Raw genomic sequence first — 13,158 nt, 5'->3', positions numbered from 1 at the left:
GTATTGGACTGATCATATTTGTTAATTTCTTGAAATCACAAAATGAATGCTTACATGGTCATGTCATGATTATCTTTATGACAAGACCTTCTTCTTGAGAATGATGACAATGGCCAAAAAGATACGTCTAATCTATCAATACATTCATTGCACATTCATACCATCAGTCTGGGGATTTTCTACATAGTGAAAGCTACTCGGAGAGACAGTTGGTGCTCAAATGTTGAAACCATGTTTCTAAAGCAGAACAAAAGTAATCAAATGCAAAAGTCAACGTTTCCACAGTTTTAGACCCAAAACAATCAAAAGCAAATTGTAGACATGATCACTTCTTCAAACTCCGCCTCTGTGTCCTCGCCAGTGTTGGACCGTGTTAACAAGGAGTTGGCAGGTCGTCAGGGAGAGAACAGCGACTTGGCCAATGCTATCAGAGAGCGCCTGGCCCGCTTCCACTCTGGATTGATGGACCTCCGAGACGCCCTGAACGAAGCTGTGAACAACACTGCCAGAGCCGCAGAGATCAACAACGCCAATGAGAAAACGCTGGAGGAGAACCAGGTGGGCTGCTGGGTAATCCCCAACACAGTAGAGGGTAGTGGTGAAAGGAGATGCTGACTCTCTCTCTCTCTCTCAGAGGAGGATAGAAGACCTGCTGTCAAAGCGGAACGAGGTGAACGACCAGTTGTCCATGGCTGAAGATGACGTAGCGCAGGTCAACGATGTGTTGTCCAAGCTGCACGACTCCAAAGAGGTTAGAAAAATAACAAAAACATACAGATTTGAACATAAAATTCTGTCATATGCTTTAGGTTATACATGCTCCAGACAAGGTGTTCAAATCCTGATGATATAAATATGCAGCTTCACAACTACCTTTTGGTAAGACAGAAGAAACTCTGGATTTTTTAAGTTTCCGTTCTGCTTTATGGGTTTAAGGGTTTAAGTGTTATTTGTTAAGGTTAGTACAAGAAAAGGTTTTGTATTCAGTCATTACTTCTGCGTTTTGCAGGTATATTATGAACAAATTAATTTCTTTTCCAATAAAGTATCGTTTTTTTAAAGATTATTTGTTTAGCTTTTTGCTTTCGTTGATGGTGCCAGATACAGACAAAACGTGTAGGGATCCTATTCTGAATCAAAAATGCAGATGTTGCAGTATTTTTTGTGGCTTTAATACTTTAAATGTCTTTTTCAGGAATATGAGCGCTTGGCGGCCCAGCTGGACGGCGCCAGGACATCATTGGCAAAGAAAGTGCAGAACTTTTCTTCGGTCGAGTCTAAAATTCCTCTGGTGGAAGAAGCAGAGAAACACGCTGCGCTACTGGAGACTTTAGCCATGAACCTGTCCAGGTAAGAGAGCAGTCAGCTACTTCTACATCCGTGTACTAAGATTGTTCTACACGCCACTTCACTGTATTGACAAAAAAAATATAGCCGCAAGCGACAATTACAGGTTTATGCCCTTTTTCACTGAACAAATGGGATGAGCTCAATCTTCAAAGTGAATGCTGCAGGCAGCAGCGACTAGCGAGCGGGTTCTGGGCTTCACAAAGCTCAGCAAAGCCACTTCAGCTGGTTTAATTGTCAAAAAGAAGTCGGACCATTCGCACACTTTATGCTGCCTTTCAATAATCGCAAACTCAAGTTCCTGCCAGTCATATGTCTTGGCATATGGGGACATGTTTCAACAGCTTCCTTATAAATAACTAAGAAGTTTGGTGATGTTTGGACAAACTGCCATTGCATTATGGCCTGATTCATGCCTGGGCCATGCACAAGTTGCCATGATAAGTAAGTAAAGAGAAGATGTTAATAATCTGGTTTGTCTGCAGTTTGGTAACAGAAACCAAGAAGGACGGATTAGTGGATGTGACACAAGCATACAACAAGATCATCAACAGTATCAAAGAGGCGGAGGAGGCAGCCAAGATGGCCAACAAGGCTGCTAACGACACGATGGAGGTACAAGACACACGCGTTTATGTTTTCACCCCCATTTAAGATGTACACTACCGTTCAAAAGTTTGGGGTCACTTGGAAATGTCTTTATTTTTCAAAGAAAAGCACTGTTTTTTCAATAAAGATAACATTAATAAAAAATACACACTATACATTGTTAATGTGGTAAATGACTATTCAAGGTGGAAACGTCTGGTTTCAAATGAAATATCTCCATAGGTGTATAGAGGCCCTTTTACAGCAACTATCACTCCAGTGTTCTAATGGTACATTGTGTTTGCTAATCGCCTTAGAAGACTAATATCTGATTAGAAAACCCTTGTGCAATTATGTTAGCACAGCTGAAAACAGTTATGCTGGTGATATAAGCTATACAACTGGCCTTCCTTTGAGCTTGAAGTTTGAAGAACAAAATTAATACTTCAAATATTAATCATTATTTCTAACCTTGTCTATTCAATTTTCAATTCATTTGATAAATAAAAGTGAGTTTTCATGGAAGACACAAAATTGTCTGGATGACCCCAAACTTTTGAACGGTAGTGTATGTGCTCACATTAAAACTCATAAAACAACTTGCTTGTCCGTGTCTGGCTTGTAATATCGGTGTGTGTGTGTGTGTGTATTTAGAACCTAAAACACCAGAACCTCGGGCAGGTCGCTGATTCTCTGAGGAACCACAGCGTGGAGCTGAAGGACGAAGTCGAGAAGCTAAACGATGAACTCAACGACAGTAAACACACATCTTTCACATCAGCACAGTCATATAAACTATTCATTATCAGGGATGGAATCAAGTAAACGTAGAGAATTGTAGAGTTCAGTTTAAATGTTTTAGTGGTTGAATTTCTTTTGTCTTTTCCTGCTGCACAGGCCTGAAGCCGCAGCTGGAAGACGCCAAGAGGCGACTGGACGATGCCAAGACCAAGCAGGTTGATGTGATGAAGAACCTGACGGAGATTCAGAACAACCTCAACTCCACTACAAGTACGCACATTATACAACATTTATTTAGATGACGCTTTTATCCAAATTGACATTTCAATTATTGCATTCAACCATGTGAAGTGCAAGGATCATGAGAGCACATTGGCTTCATCACATGTGCTGATCTACTAGACTACAAAAACATCTCCATCCTTCTCTGTGATGAACAGATGTGAGTCAAGAGATCGACGAGGCGAAGCAAGCAGCGAGTCTGGCGAACAGCACGGCCACACAGGTCAACGACGCCCTGCGCCCCCTTCAAGAGCAGCTGGACAAATGGCAGCAGACGTACGGAAACGCCAACACCACCAATGATGACATCAACAACGCCCTGATGGAGGCCAACAAGACTGGTAGGATCTTGTTGACGTGTGTGAACGTATCGCCAGAGAAGCATCCTGGAGAAATAAGGATTTCAAGAACTGTTTGCTTTCCACAGTTGTGTTTGTTTTCTGTTATTGTCTGCTCTTTTTTATTACGTGAGTTCTTCTCACATAAATATTTTAACTTTGACGTCCACTGCCAGTTACATCACACTAGCCATATTCAAAAGACATGTAACTAAGCCACAGATAGAATAAATATTCAAACTGTTTAACAATAAATATATACATAATATATATGTATATATATATTTATATATATTTTTATATATGTATAAGTTATTTGATATCAATAGCTTTAACTTATGAATAAAAAGAGGTGACAAGTTAAAAATGTATTATTTTGAAATAGGTTTTTAATTTGTTTGGGTCCAGCTTATTAAATGTAATAATTATCATCTTTGTTTTATATTATTACATTCAGAATGAAATGTTGGACTATAAACCAGGCAACAAAACAGTAATAATAAAAACTCTCAGTCAGGATTTAATCTTCTTGTTCAACAGTTTCCTTGCTGAATCAGCATTTTGAGAAATTCAGCAGCAGCGTCATTAAACTCAATTTGGTTGAGTCTGTCCCTTAATTTAACTATTTGGCTGAATCCATCTCAAAAAGAGAGCTGTTTTTAAAGGTTAAACACCCTCAAGTGTAAGTTTAAAGTAAATACTGGAGTTTAAAGGTCCAACCGAATTTAATTTAATCCAGAGTAACTGATGTTTAAATAGAGGTTTTAATTTAATGTCTGATATTTAAGTTAATTTTAAGATAGACTTAGTTGCTACATGATTCAAAGTTTAATTTGGTTTTTAAATAAATCCTTGTTGGTGCAAAGCGGACTAAGTTTCTTTATCTCTCTCTAAAGTGCTCGCGCTGGGTGAGACTATTCCTCTGCTCATGAAGAAGCTAGACAAACTGCAGAATCACTCCGTACAGATGCCGAACATCTCTGAGAACATCAGCCGCATCCGACAGCTCATACAGCAGGCGCGCAATGCTGCTAGCAAGGTACACACACACACACACACACACACCACACACACACACACAGACAGAAGTTGAAATTGAAAAGCCTCTAACGTCCTCCTCCTCCAGGTGAGCGTGTCGGTGAAGTTCAACGGGGCGTCCGGGGTTCAGGTCCGTACTCCTCGCAACGTGGCCGACCTGGCTGCCTACACCTCCCTGAAGTTCTTCATCACTCTGCCGGAGGCGTCCCGAGCCAGGCGGCAGGACAACAGCAACCAACAGTTCGTCTTCTACCTCGGCAACAAGGATGTAAGCACCAGAGACGCTGCCTCTCGCTCCAGCATGATTCACCTGGTGGCATTCGGCTTATGGTGCTCAAAGCGCCAACAAATACAAAAATACATTAAAAAAACTCAAAAGCAATGTCTTCTCCAGAGATCATTCCCCAATTACTCAAGATAAGCCACACAATGTGTTGTAAGCAATACGTTCCTGAGTATTCTTTGTTTATTGATTTTCGAGAGTGTTTCTATGAGTTGTGATGCAGTAAGGAGGGTTTCTTGTAGTTTATTACTGTCTATTTCACATTTGTAGTCCAGTAAGGAGTACATGGGCATGGTGTTGGTGGGAAAGAGACTTCGCTGGTTCTTCAATGTTGGAGGAGACACTGCTGAGGTGCTGATGGTTGAAGATGTCAAGGCCAATGGAAACTTCAATAGCATAGTGCTCGAGAGGTACGACACACTATGGATATGTGCATACATGAAGAAATGGATGATTTTTACTTGAGAAGTTTTTCACATTTTGAGGTGATGGATTGATTTACTATTATTCCAACTTTGTTGAGTATAATCATTGAAATATACAAATAAATGCAACACATTGTTGTCTTATACATGGACATTGTAAAGAAGTCGCATTAGAATAGAACGGTACGGGAGAACCAGGCGGTCAAAGTAATTTACTGACGAAAAAAAATCTATCCGTTTAAGTGTAGGCTATATTTATCATACTTTCTCTGTTTTACCTTCCTGTCAGACTGCCATTTCCAACAAGCAACTGAAGCCATTATCTATCCTTTCTTCAAAGCCACAAGACTCCTTTAACAATAGATATAATTTCACCTTGCCGAGCACAGAAGTTGCCGGTTTACTGCCGCCTTGATCGATTTGTACATTTTTGTTATTGTGTAACTGGTGTTTTAAAGGGTTAGTTTGGATTCACCAATCACACATTAACATTAACTAACCAGTCGAGACAGGAGTGTAAAAATAATAACAGTATGCAAGTTAAAATACTGAATATCAGCTTTCTTTTGTCTTTTGTCTCTTATTTGTTTGTCTGCCTGGTTGAATGCAGGATCCTACAGTACGGTCAGATGTCCATGTCTTCAGAAGCCTCTGAGGGGGAACAGAAAGTCACCAAAGCCAACGTGGTGGCTCGAGGGGATCAGGGGCTCCTCAACCTCATCAGCGACAACACCGTCTTTTACGTGGGAGGATATCCAAGTACTTTTAAAGTGAGCACGTGGTGGAAAGCCTTCATATGAGAGTTGCTCCACCATTGCATTGCATGAGAGCATCCGCGTTTCAGTGTTTGCACAGAAATAATTACTGAATGTTTTCTCATGTAGTTACTAACAAAAATTCATATTAATAATAAAAGGTACTCAATCTAAACTGTTATTCGAAATAATAATAATCTTTATTGATGGAGCATTTTTTCTAAACCCAAGTTACAAAGTGCTTCACAGAAGGCAGCAAATTCAAATGGACCAGATTCTATGATGAAACGGATAAAACCTATTTCAATAATGTAAGATAAAGGAGTGAGACATTTAAAAGTGATAAAGACAGAAAAAAAGAAAATTCAAAAAACATAAAGTTTAGTCAAATCAGAAAATATCTGGATCTTGAAAAGACATTTAACAGATGTTATGGATATGAATTCATGACTATTTTGTTTTAATTATATATATAGTAGCACTTATTTATCTAATCTTCATTCTCTTTTTTGGTTTTCAGCCCCCCTCCCCGCTCGCTTTGCCTAACTTTAAGGGCTGTATCGAGTTAGATACACTCAACGAGGAAGTTCTCAGTCTGTATAACTTTGAAAACGCCTTCCAACTCAACACCACAGCGGAGAAACCTTACGGCAGGTCAGTGTACAAGTTGTCATCCAATTAATATCATTTAAAGCATGTTGGCTAAATAACCTCCAGTTTATGTTTATCAGACCATATCTTTCATCTTGTCTTTTCTCTATATATTTACTTTACTTTCATAGTTTCCATTTGTCTTCTTCTGTGTGATTCCTCATGGATAAAAACAGGTCCAAGCCGGTGCTGACTCAGGCCTGGGTGAACGACGCGGCGTACTTTGACGGTACCGGCTTTGCTGAGATCACCTTTGCTGATGAATCTGCTCGCATTCAGCGCTTTGAACAGGAAGTCAAACTGATCTCACACAACGGCATCCTGCTGCTGCTGCACAAGGAGGTAAAGACTTCACACGCTCATGCATGCATTCATTCATTCTTCTCTTCCAGAAGCCAAGTAGAACCAATCTTACTTTCTATTTTGTAAATATACTATAGCTGCATGAGAGAGCAAAACATTTTTTTATCTGATGTAGCGATGGAATAATTGGTTAGTGTTAATGTTTATTGTTTTGCATTCATTGCCTTTTTTTTAATTTTTACAGATAGAAGACTGAAATTAATTCAGATCAAATCAAATTAAAATGTGTCATTATTGTTGTAAATCTCAGCCAATAGGTTAATAAAATGCAGTACAGAAATACACAGTATCTGCAATGTTTAGAAACATAGTCTGTCCACCACAGAGCCAGTTTGTTTTTCTTTGTAGTCTCCTGCTCAGTGCTCATCTTGTCATTATTTAAGGGTTCCTTATAAAGATATGTTGGCTGATAGGTATCAATTATTTTTTTTACTCTTAAATATGGACATCAGGGAGTATCAGATTCAAACGCCTAGCATTGGTCGAGTTCACTGTACTGGCTACGTGGCTCAATGTTCTCTCCACGTCTCTCTCCTCCATCAGAACCAGTTCCTGTGTCTGGCGGTCCTTCAGGGCAAACTGAAGGTTTTCTATGACTTCGATGGCGATCTGGTGGAGCTCGAGCCCAAAGAACCTTTATCTGAATACCTGAAGATCAGTGATGCCGACCCCAAAGCTGTAAGTCTGCCATGTCTGTCTTTGTCTTTCCGATGTGAATACCCATTGTTTCTACTTTTGCTATGTATTTAAAATGCTATTTTTTTGTCTTAGTGTTAATTTCCACTCAAGTGTTCTAGTCTATGTTGATGTGTGGCGGGTTGTTTGTATCTGTACAGCTGGAGATCATCATCCTGCGTACAAACCCAAACCGTATTGTGGTGAGGAACAACCGCATTGCCCTCTACACACACACGTTCACAGAGAGCATCCCCCAGTTCAGTGGCAGCTACTACCTGGGAGGAGTACCAGACCACAAGATGCCCGGGATGTGAGTAGTACACACACATTATTAGTGGATGGATTGCCATGGATTTAGGATTTATTATAGTGGACTTTATAAACACAATTGACATACAGCAGACAGGGTATGTGGAGATTTGCTATCATGTTAGCTGTAACAATTATATAAGCCCATAGTTCACAGAGGTGTGAGTCTGTTAAGCTTGTTGAGAAGTACTCCTGCCTCCAAATTACCTAAAGATATAGCTTTAAACTTTAGTTTGTTTAAAGCTATATCTGTTCTGTCTCTGTCTCTTTTCAGGTTGAAGACTCTGTTCCACGAGCAGGGCTCTCTGAAGGGCTGCTTCAGGAACGTGAAGGCCCAGAACTCCCACATCGACCTGAAGAGGATGAAGCTCTCCGGAGTCAGTTTTGGCTGTGACAGTGACTTGCTGGTAAGAATATGCAACCGTTCAGCTCATGGAAAGAAAAGTACATTTCTATGGCATTAAATTGTATATTTAGACCTGCAGGTGTCCACGATCTCAGTTTCCCTTCAGGCTCAAATATTAGTCATAATCTTTGCTCTTTTAACCAACCAGTAATTCTCTTGAGGCACATGCTCACTGATTGAACCTGTTTTGTTCGTGTGTGTGTGTGTGTGTGTGTGTGTGTCCGTGTAGTTGGCTCGGGAGGCTCATTTCTCTGGTCAGAGCTACCTGGACTTCTCAACTCTCATCAACATTCCCAGCCTCAGAAATAACTTCTACTCCAGCTTCGGCTTCAGGACCGAGCAGAAAGAGGGACTCATGTTCTACCACCATGATCAGGTCTGACGAGTAACCCACCTCTTCCAGTTTCCTCTGTTTTTGTTTCTCATTGTCAGCTATCTTTAATCAATTTCTAAGGCTTTCAAAGTATCTTCCATGATGTTTGTCTTTCTCCTGCATTGGTCTCTTGGTATTTTAAGTGTCATCTTCTGACCTAAGGCTGTTGTGTGTGCAGGACGGAGTGTTCCAGGTGTTTTTGCATGAAGGCCATGTTGTAGTGAGAGCTGGCAACAGTGAGATTAAGACGCAGAAGACGTACAACGATGACAACAGCCATTACATTGCTCTCTACAACAACATCAACGGGTAGGCTCACTGTGTAATCCTGTAAAAGTCCACATAAAGCTATCAGTTGTCTCTTTGTTCCAACTGTCAACACAAAGCCATCAAACATCGGTACAAATCTCGATTAAAGCGTGCATTGTTGACACCGTGATGAGTGTCTGATGGCTCACCCTGCTCCAGGATGCGACTGTACATGGATGACGTGCTGGAGAAAGCAAAGGAGGGCATCCGGCTGGACAGCAGAGGACGCAGTTTGACGACCACGGAGGGAAGCACCTTCCTGGGAGGAATGCCCAACCAAATCCTCTCTAATCTCACTGGATGTATCAGCAATGTTTTCATCAAGAGGTGAGAAGTCATGTCAGGATGAGCAACACAGCTCAATCCAACACTTTGATATCATGTCACAAAGCAAGGTCAAATCATATGCTTCTAGAGCCAGTTGTATCACTCAAAATTATTTGTTAAATTGTTGTAATGCCAGCGTTATTATCTGTATTCCTGCATTCAATTTATTGATATAAATCTCTATATTCTGATTTTTAATTATTATTATTATTATTATTATTATAGACACACAGGTTGTTTTCCTGTTCTCAACTCTCCAAATAACGACCTCTGACTCCTTGATAGATCTGCTGTAACATAAGATTCACTGCCATAATTGTCCTTGATACATACATATATTGTGTTTCAGCTGTGTCTATAACGTGTGTTTGTGTCTCCTGGCGGCAGTGTGAAGGACTCTCAGACGGTGTTGAACCTGCTGAAAGTGAAAGAAAACGTCAACGTTCCTCTCGACTGTCCTGCTGCCAAAAAGCCTCAGCAGATCGTTGCTGCGCAGCCCAAACACAGCAACAAACCCAAGGTACACACACACACACACACACACACAGAGCCAATTCTTGCTTTTACCATAGATACACTAGACACTAACTGAACGCCTGTGCCCAGTAATAGACACAACATGTCAACTCTCTCAAACAGGGGAAGCACAGGAAGCCATCTGGGTCTCGCAGCCGTAACACCAGGGACTCGTGTCAGGGGGAGCTGTCGCGTCAGGAGGCCGGAGCGACGCACTACAGCGGCTCCACTCACAGCTACCGGAGATACGACTCTCTGCCCAGCTCACTCAGCTCAATGTGAGTGTGAACACACTGGACATTAAGTGTTCACCAATTGGGAAAAGTCATCCCACAAGTTCATGAAATTTGGTAAACACATGCCTGTCTGCCTCAGGGCGAGTTGTAATCATGTTGTTGAGTCAAACGTACAGAGAATGATCACATCGACACGGTGTTTTAGTCTCTTTTATCACTTTGCTTTAGTTTTGTGGCACTTTTACTGTCAGCATCAGTCAGTATTTTTTAAGCTCTGATAAACCACCTGAACTCCCAAACAAAAGACAAAGTTAGCAACTAGCTGGTGAATAAAATGGAACATTTGGCAGATCGAACCACATATCTTTCTCTGAATATGGTGGAGCCCAAACCAGAGCTTAAAGGAGTATTTATTGGACATGCATTCATCAAGTAAATACAGGGCTTACAACAAGTTTAACATGTAATCCTCTCTCTCTCTCTCTCTCTCTCTCTCTCTGCAGGCCTCAGATCTCCATGGCGCTGAGGATCAACTCCTCTGATGGTTTGGTTCTGTACGCAGCTGGTGGGCGGCGCAGCGTGGCCGTGATGTCACTCAGCGTGTCAGACGGCCACCTGTTGCTTTTGATGGACGGCGGAAAGAGAAAGGTCAGCATGCGTAGCCGCAAGAAGTACAACGACAACCAGTGGCACACGGTGAGGTTACAGGCAGGGTCCAGGAAGTGAAATTGACTAAATCTACTTGACAATATTTTGATCTGGTAATTTGTCTTTTATAGTCCATCATCATGGAATAAAATGTATTTCCTCTGTCTATCAGAGTTGCAACATATCGCCTCAACTGTGTCTGATTCACCTGAATATAACACCCGCTCTGTCTTTGTCACCTCAGGTGTTTATAAAACGTGAAGGCGAGAAGATCAGCCTGATAGTGGACGGCATCAGCGCTCAGTCTAAGAGAATCCCTGGAGGAGACCGGAGCCGTCTCGCTGGGCCTTTGTATGTCGGAGGAGTCCCGGCCTCACTGACGGTAAAAAAAAGTCGGCTACATGACTGGATGTGATGTATCAATGCTGGAGATAAATAATAGTCTTTTTTCTACTTCTACTAACTGTAATTCTTACTCACCAGCTTAAATATGTAATGAATATTTAATATATAATAATAAGCTGGCAGTAACATATAGACTGCACCAGTTTTCAACAAACTACATTTTATAATTAGAAATGATCCTAGAAATCCCCCAAAATCTTAAAGGGTAGTTGATTTTTTTGATGTGGGGTTGTATGAGGAACTGAAATACAGATTAATGGAGGAAGTCGATAATATAACTCAAATAGAACAGAAGAACATTTCAAGTTGAAATTACAAGGCGAATGTGACAGTGGTGATGAGTAATATCTGAACGTGAGATAGTGACCTCGCACACCAACTCCAGCACAGAAAAGCTCTTGGGCCACACATCATGACGTGTTTCCTTCTAAACTTCAGGTTCCGGGCTCTGGGGGATTTGTCGGGTGTGTCAGGGAGCTGACGCTGAACGAAGCCCTGGCAAAAAGCCCCACTCACAGTCAGGGGACGGTGCCCTGCTTCCAGAGTCCTCTCCAACCCGGAGCGTATTTCTCTGGCCACGGAGGACACATGGCAATCGGTACTTATCGTCACTCTTCTTCTCTTCTGTGTTTGAAAACAAATTCCAGTCGTGATGCAGCTTCTTGTTTGGGTCATGATGTTCTGATTTAAGGCGCTTTCTCCCCGCAGATGAGTCCTTGGTTCTAGGTCGGGATCTGGAAATCCAGTTGGAGGTTCGGCCCGTCTTGGACTCTGGGCTGCTGTTGCATGCTGGGACGTCACCTGACCAACGCCTGACTTTGTTTCTCAGACAGGGACAGGTGAGACGTCACCAGGGAGGGTTTTAACAGCTAGAGTCTGTTTGTGTTGAATTGTCACAGAAATGCAAGAAAACAAAAGAAGATAATGATAATAATTCAGTTGCATTGTGAACTGACGTGTTGTGTGTGTGTGTGTGTGTGTGTGTGTGTGTGTGTGTGTGTGTGTGTGTGTGTGTGTGTGTGTGTAGGTGACTGTTTCATTAAACAGCGGCAAAGGTGAATTCTCTACCTCCTTCACCCCTCAGGAACCTCTATGTAATGGACGCTGGCACACAATCACAAGTGAGTTGACACCAACTGGTTCTTTGTCTCCGTGTCGTTGCTGTAACGCTGAGATATTGATGATGTAACGCTGAGGTATTGATGATGTAACGCTGAGGTATTGATGATGTAACGCTGAGATATTGCTGATGTAACGCTGAGGTATTGATGATGTAACGCTGAGGTATTGATGATGTAACGCTGAGGTATTGATGCTGCGTCGTGTCTGCATCTCCAGTGGTGAAGAAGAACAACGTCCTGCAGCTGCATGTTGATGCAGCCAGTGAGCACAGCGTGGGCCCCAAACAGAGCCGCTCTGCAGGGTCCAAAGAGACCGTTTACCTTGGAGGGGTACCTGGTGAGTGCACTGTCCCTGTTTCAACCTTTTATTCCCTTCTTTTTTGCACAATGACAAAATCATGGACTTCAGCCTGACCCTGTTTCATTATGTCCTCTGGTGAACATGTTTTCCACAAAGAACCACCATCTGAGATGATGTTTATTTATTGGATCCAACTGAATGTCCTAATGAGGTTCTGATGTCATCAGTTCACTCATACACCCATAATCCCAACAGTTTCCTTGAAATTGTTTCTCAAAATATTCATTTGTTTTCCCAAATATTGCATTTTCCGTAACATTTGAATTATTTCTTGTTATAGAATTTATTATCCCCAAGAGGAATTTTCTCCACAGCATTGCACATCTAAGACAACAATACACATAATGTCACAACAGTAACGGCATACATACTTCCTTTCTCTCTGTGGTGGTTTTCTTTTGTTAGTCACTTTAAACTAACTCAACAGGTAAACACTAATAACTGAAACTTCAAATGTACATGACTCTTTGATATATTTCACCACAGCCAGTTATATAGAAAACACCGTTAGATAACTGTTAATAGGCTGCAAGAATATATTCTTGATAAATTGATTTATCGGTTTAAAAGCCCAAAATGTTGGATCAACAATGAAATAGTTTGAAATTTACACATCTGTACCTCTAGAAACAGAAAGTATTTTTAATTTTTCAATTCA

At 41.3% G+C, this 13,158-nt stretch overlaps 1 protein-coding gene across 2 annotated transcripts in view; it reads left to right on the top strand.

Annotated features, from left to right (window-relative positions):
- Window positions 1-13,158, top strand: part of lama5 (laminin, alpha 5) — a 96,260-nt gene that overhangs the window by 81,182 nt on the left and 1,920 nt on the right. For both annotated transcript variants that reach the window (XM_056421989.1, XM_056421988.1), the window contains exons 53-79: window positions 362-558; window positions 635-751; window positions 1,196-1,350; window positions 1,833-1,962; window positions 2,590-2,692; window positions 2,833-2,946; window positions 3,117-3,299; window positions 4,193-4,335; window positions 4,423-4,602; window positions 4,888-5,027; window positions 5,653-5,812; window positions 6,318-6,451; window positions 6,625-6,790; window positions 7,355-7,489; window positions 7,648-7,799; window positions 8,073-8,205; window positions 8,434-8,580; window positions 8,756-8,886; window positions 9,046-9,213; window positions 9,601-9,733; window positions 9,853-10,007; window positions 10,469-10,661; window positions 10,858-10,995; window positions 11,457-11,616; window positions 11,727-11,857; window positions 12,046-12,139; window positions 12,357-12,476. In XM_056421989.1, coding sequence (XP_056277964.1) covers window positions 362-558; window positions 635-751; window positions 1,196-1,350; window positions 1,833-1,962; window positions 2,590-2,692; window positions 2,833-2,946; window positions 3,117-3,299; window positions 4,193-4,335; window positions 4,423-4,602; window positions 4,888-5,027; window positions 5,653-5,812; window positions 6,318-6,451; window positions 6,625-6,790; window positions 7,355-7,489; window positions 7,648-7,799; window positions 8,073-8,205; window positions 8,434-8,580; window positions 8,756-8,886; window positions 9,046-9,213; window positions 9,601-9,733; window positions 9,853-10,007; window positions 10,469-10,661; window positions 10,858-10,995; window positions 11,457-11,616; window positions 11,727-11,857; window positions 12,046-12,139; window positions 12,357-12,476 — 3,912 coding nt within the window. The remainder of the gene's footprint in view (window positions 1-361; window positions 559-634; window positions 752-1,195; window positions 1,351-1,832; window positions 1,963-2,589; window positions 2,693-2,832; window positions 2,947-3,116; window positions 3,300-4,192; window positions 4,336-4,422; window positions 4,603-4,887; window positions 5,028-5,652; window positions 5,813-6,317; window positions 6,452-6,624; window positions 6,791-7,354; window positions 7,490-7,647; window positions 7,800-8,072; window positions 8,206-8,433; window positions 8,581-8,755; window positions 8,887-9,045; window positions 9,214-9,600; window positions 9,734-9,852; window positions 10,008-10,468; window positions 10,662-10,857; window positions 10,996-11,456; window positions 11,617-11,726; window positions 11,858-12,045; window positions 12,140-12,356; window positions 12,477-13,158) is intronic.

The sequence above is a fragment of the Pseudoliparis swirei genome, chromosome 9 (genome assembly GCF_029220125.1).
Source record: "Pseudoliparis swirei isolate HS2019 ecotype Mariana Trench chromosome 9, NWPU_hadal_v1, whole genome shotgun sequence".
NCBI classification, from domain to species: domain Eukaryota; kingdom Metazoa; phylum Chordata; class Actinopteri; order Perciformes; family Liparidae; genus Pseudoliparis; species Pseudoliparis swirei.
The sequence above is the reverse complement of the archived record's forward strand: the minus strand, read 5'-3'. Positions and strand labels throughout refer to the sequence as shown.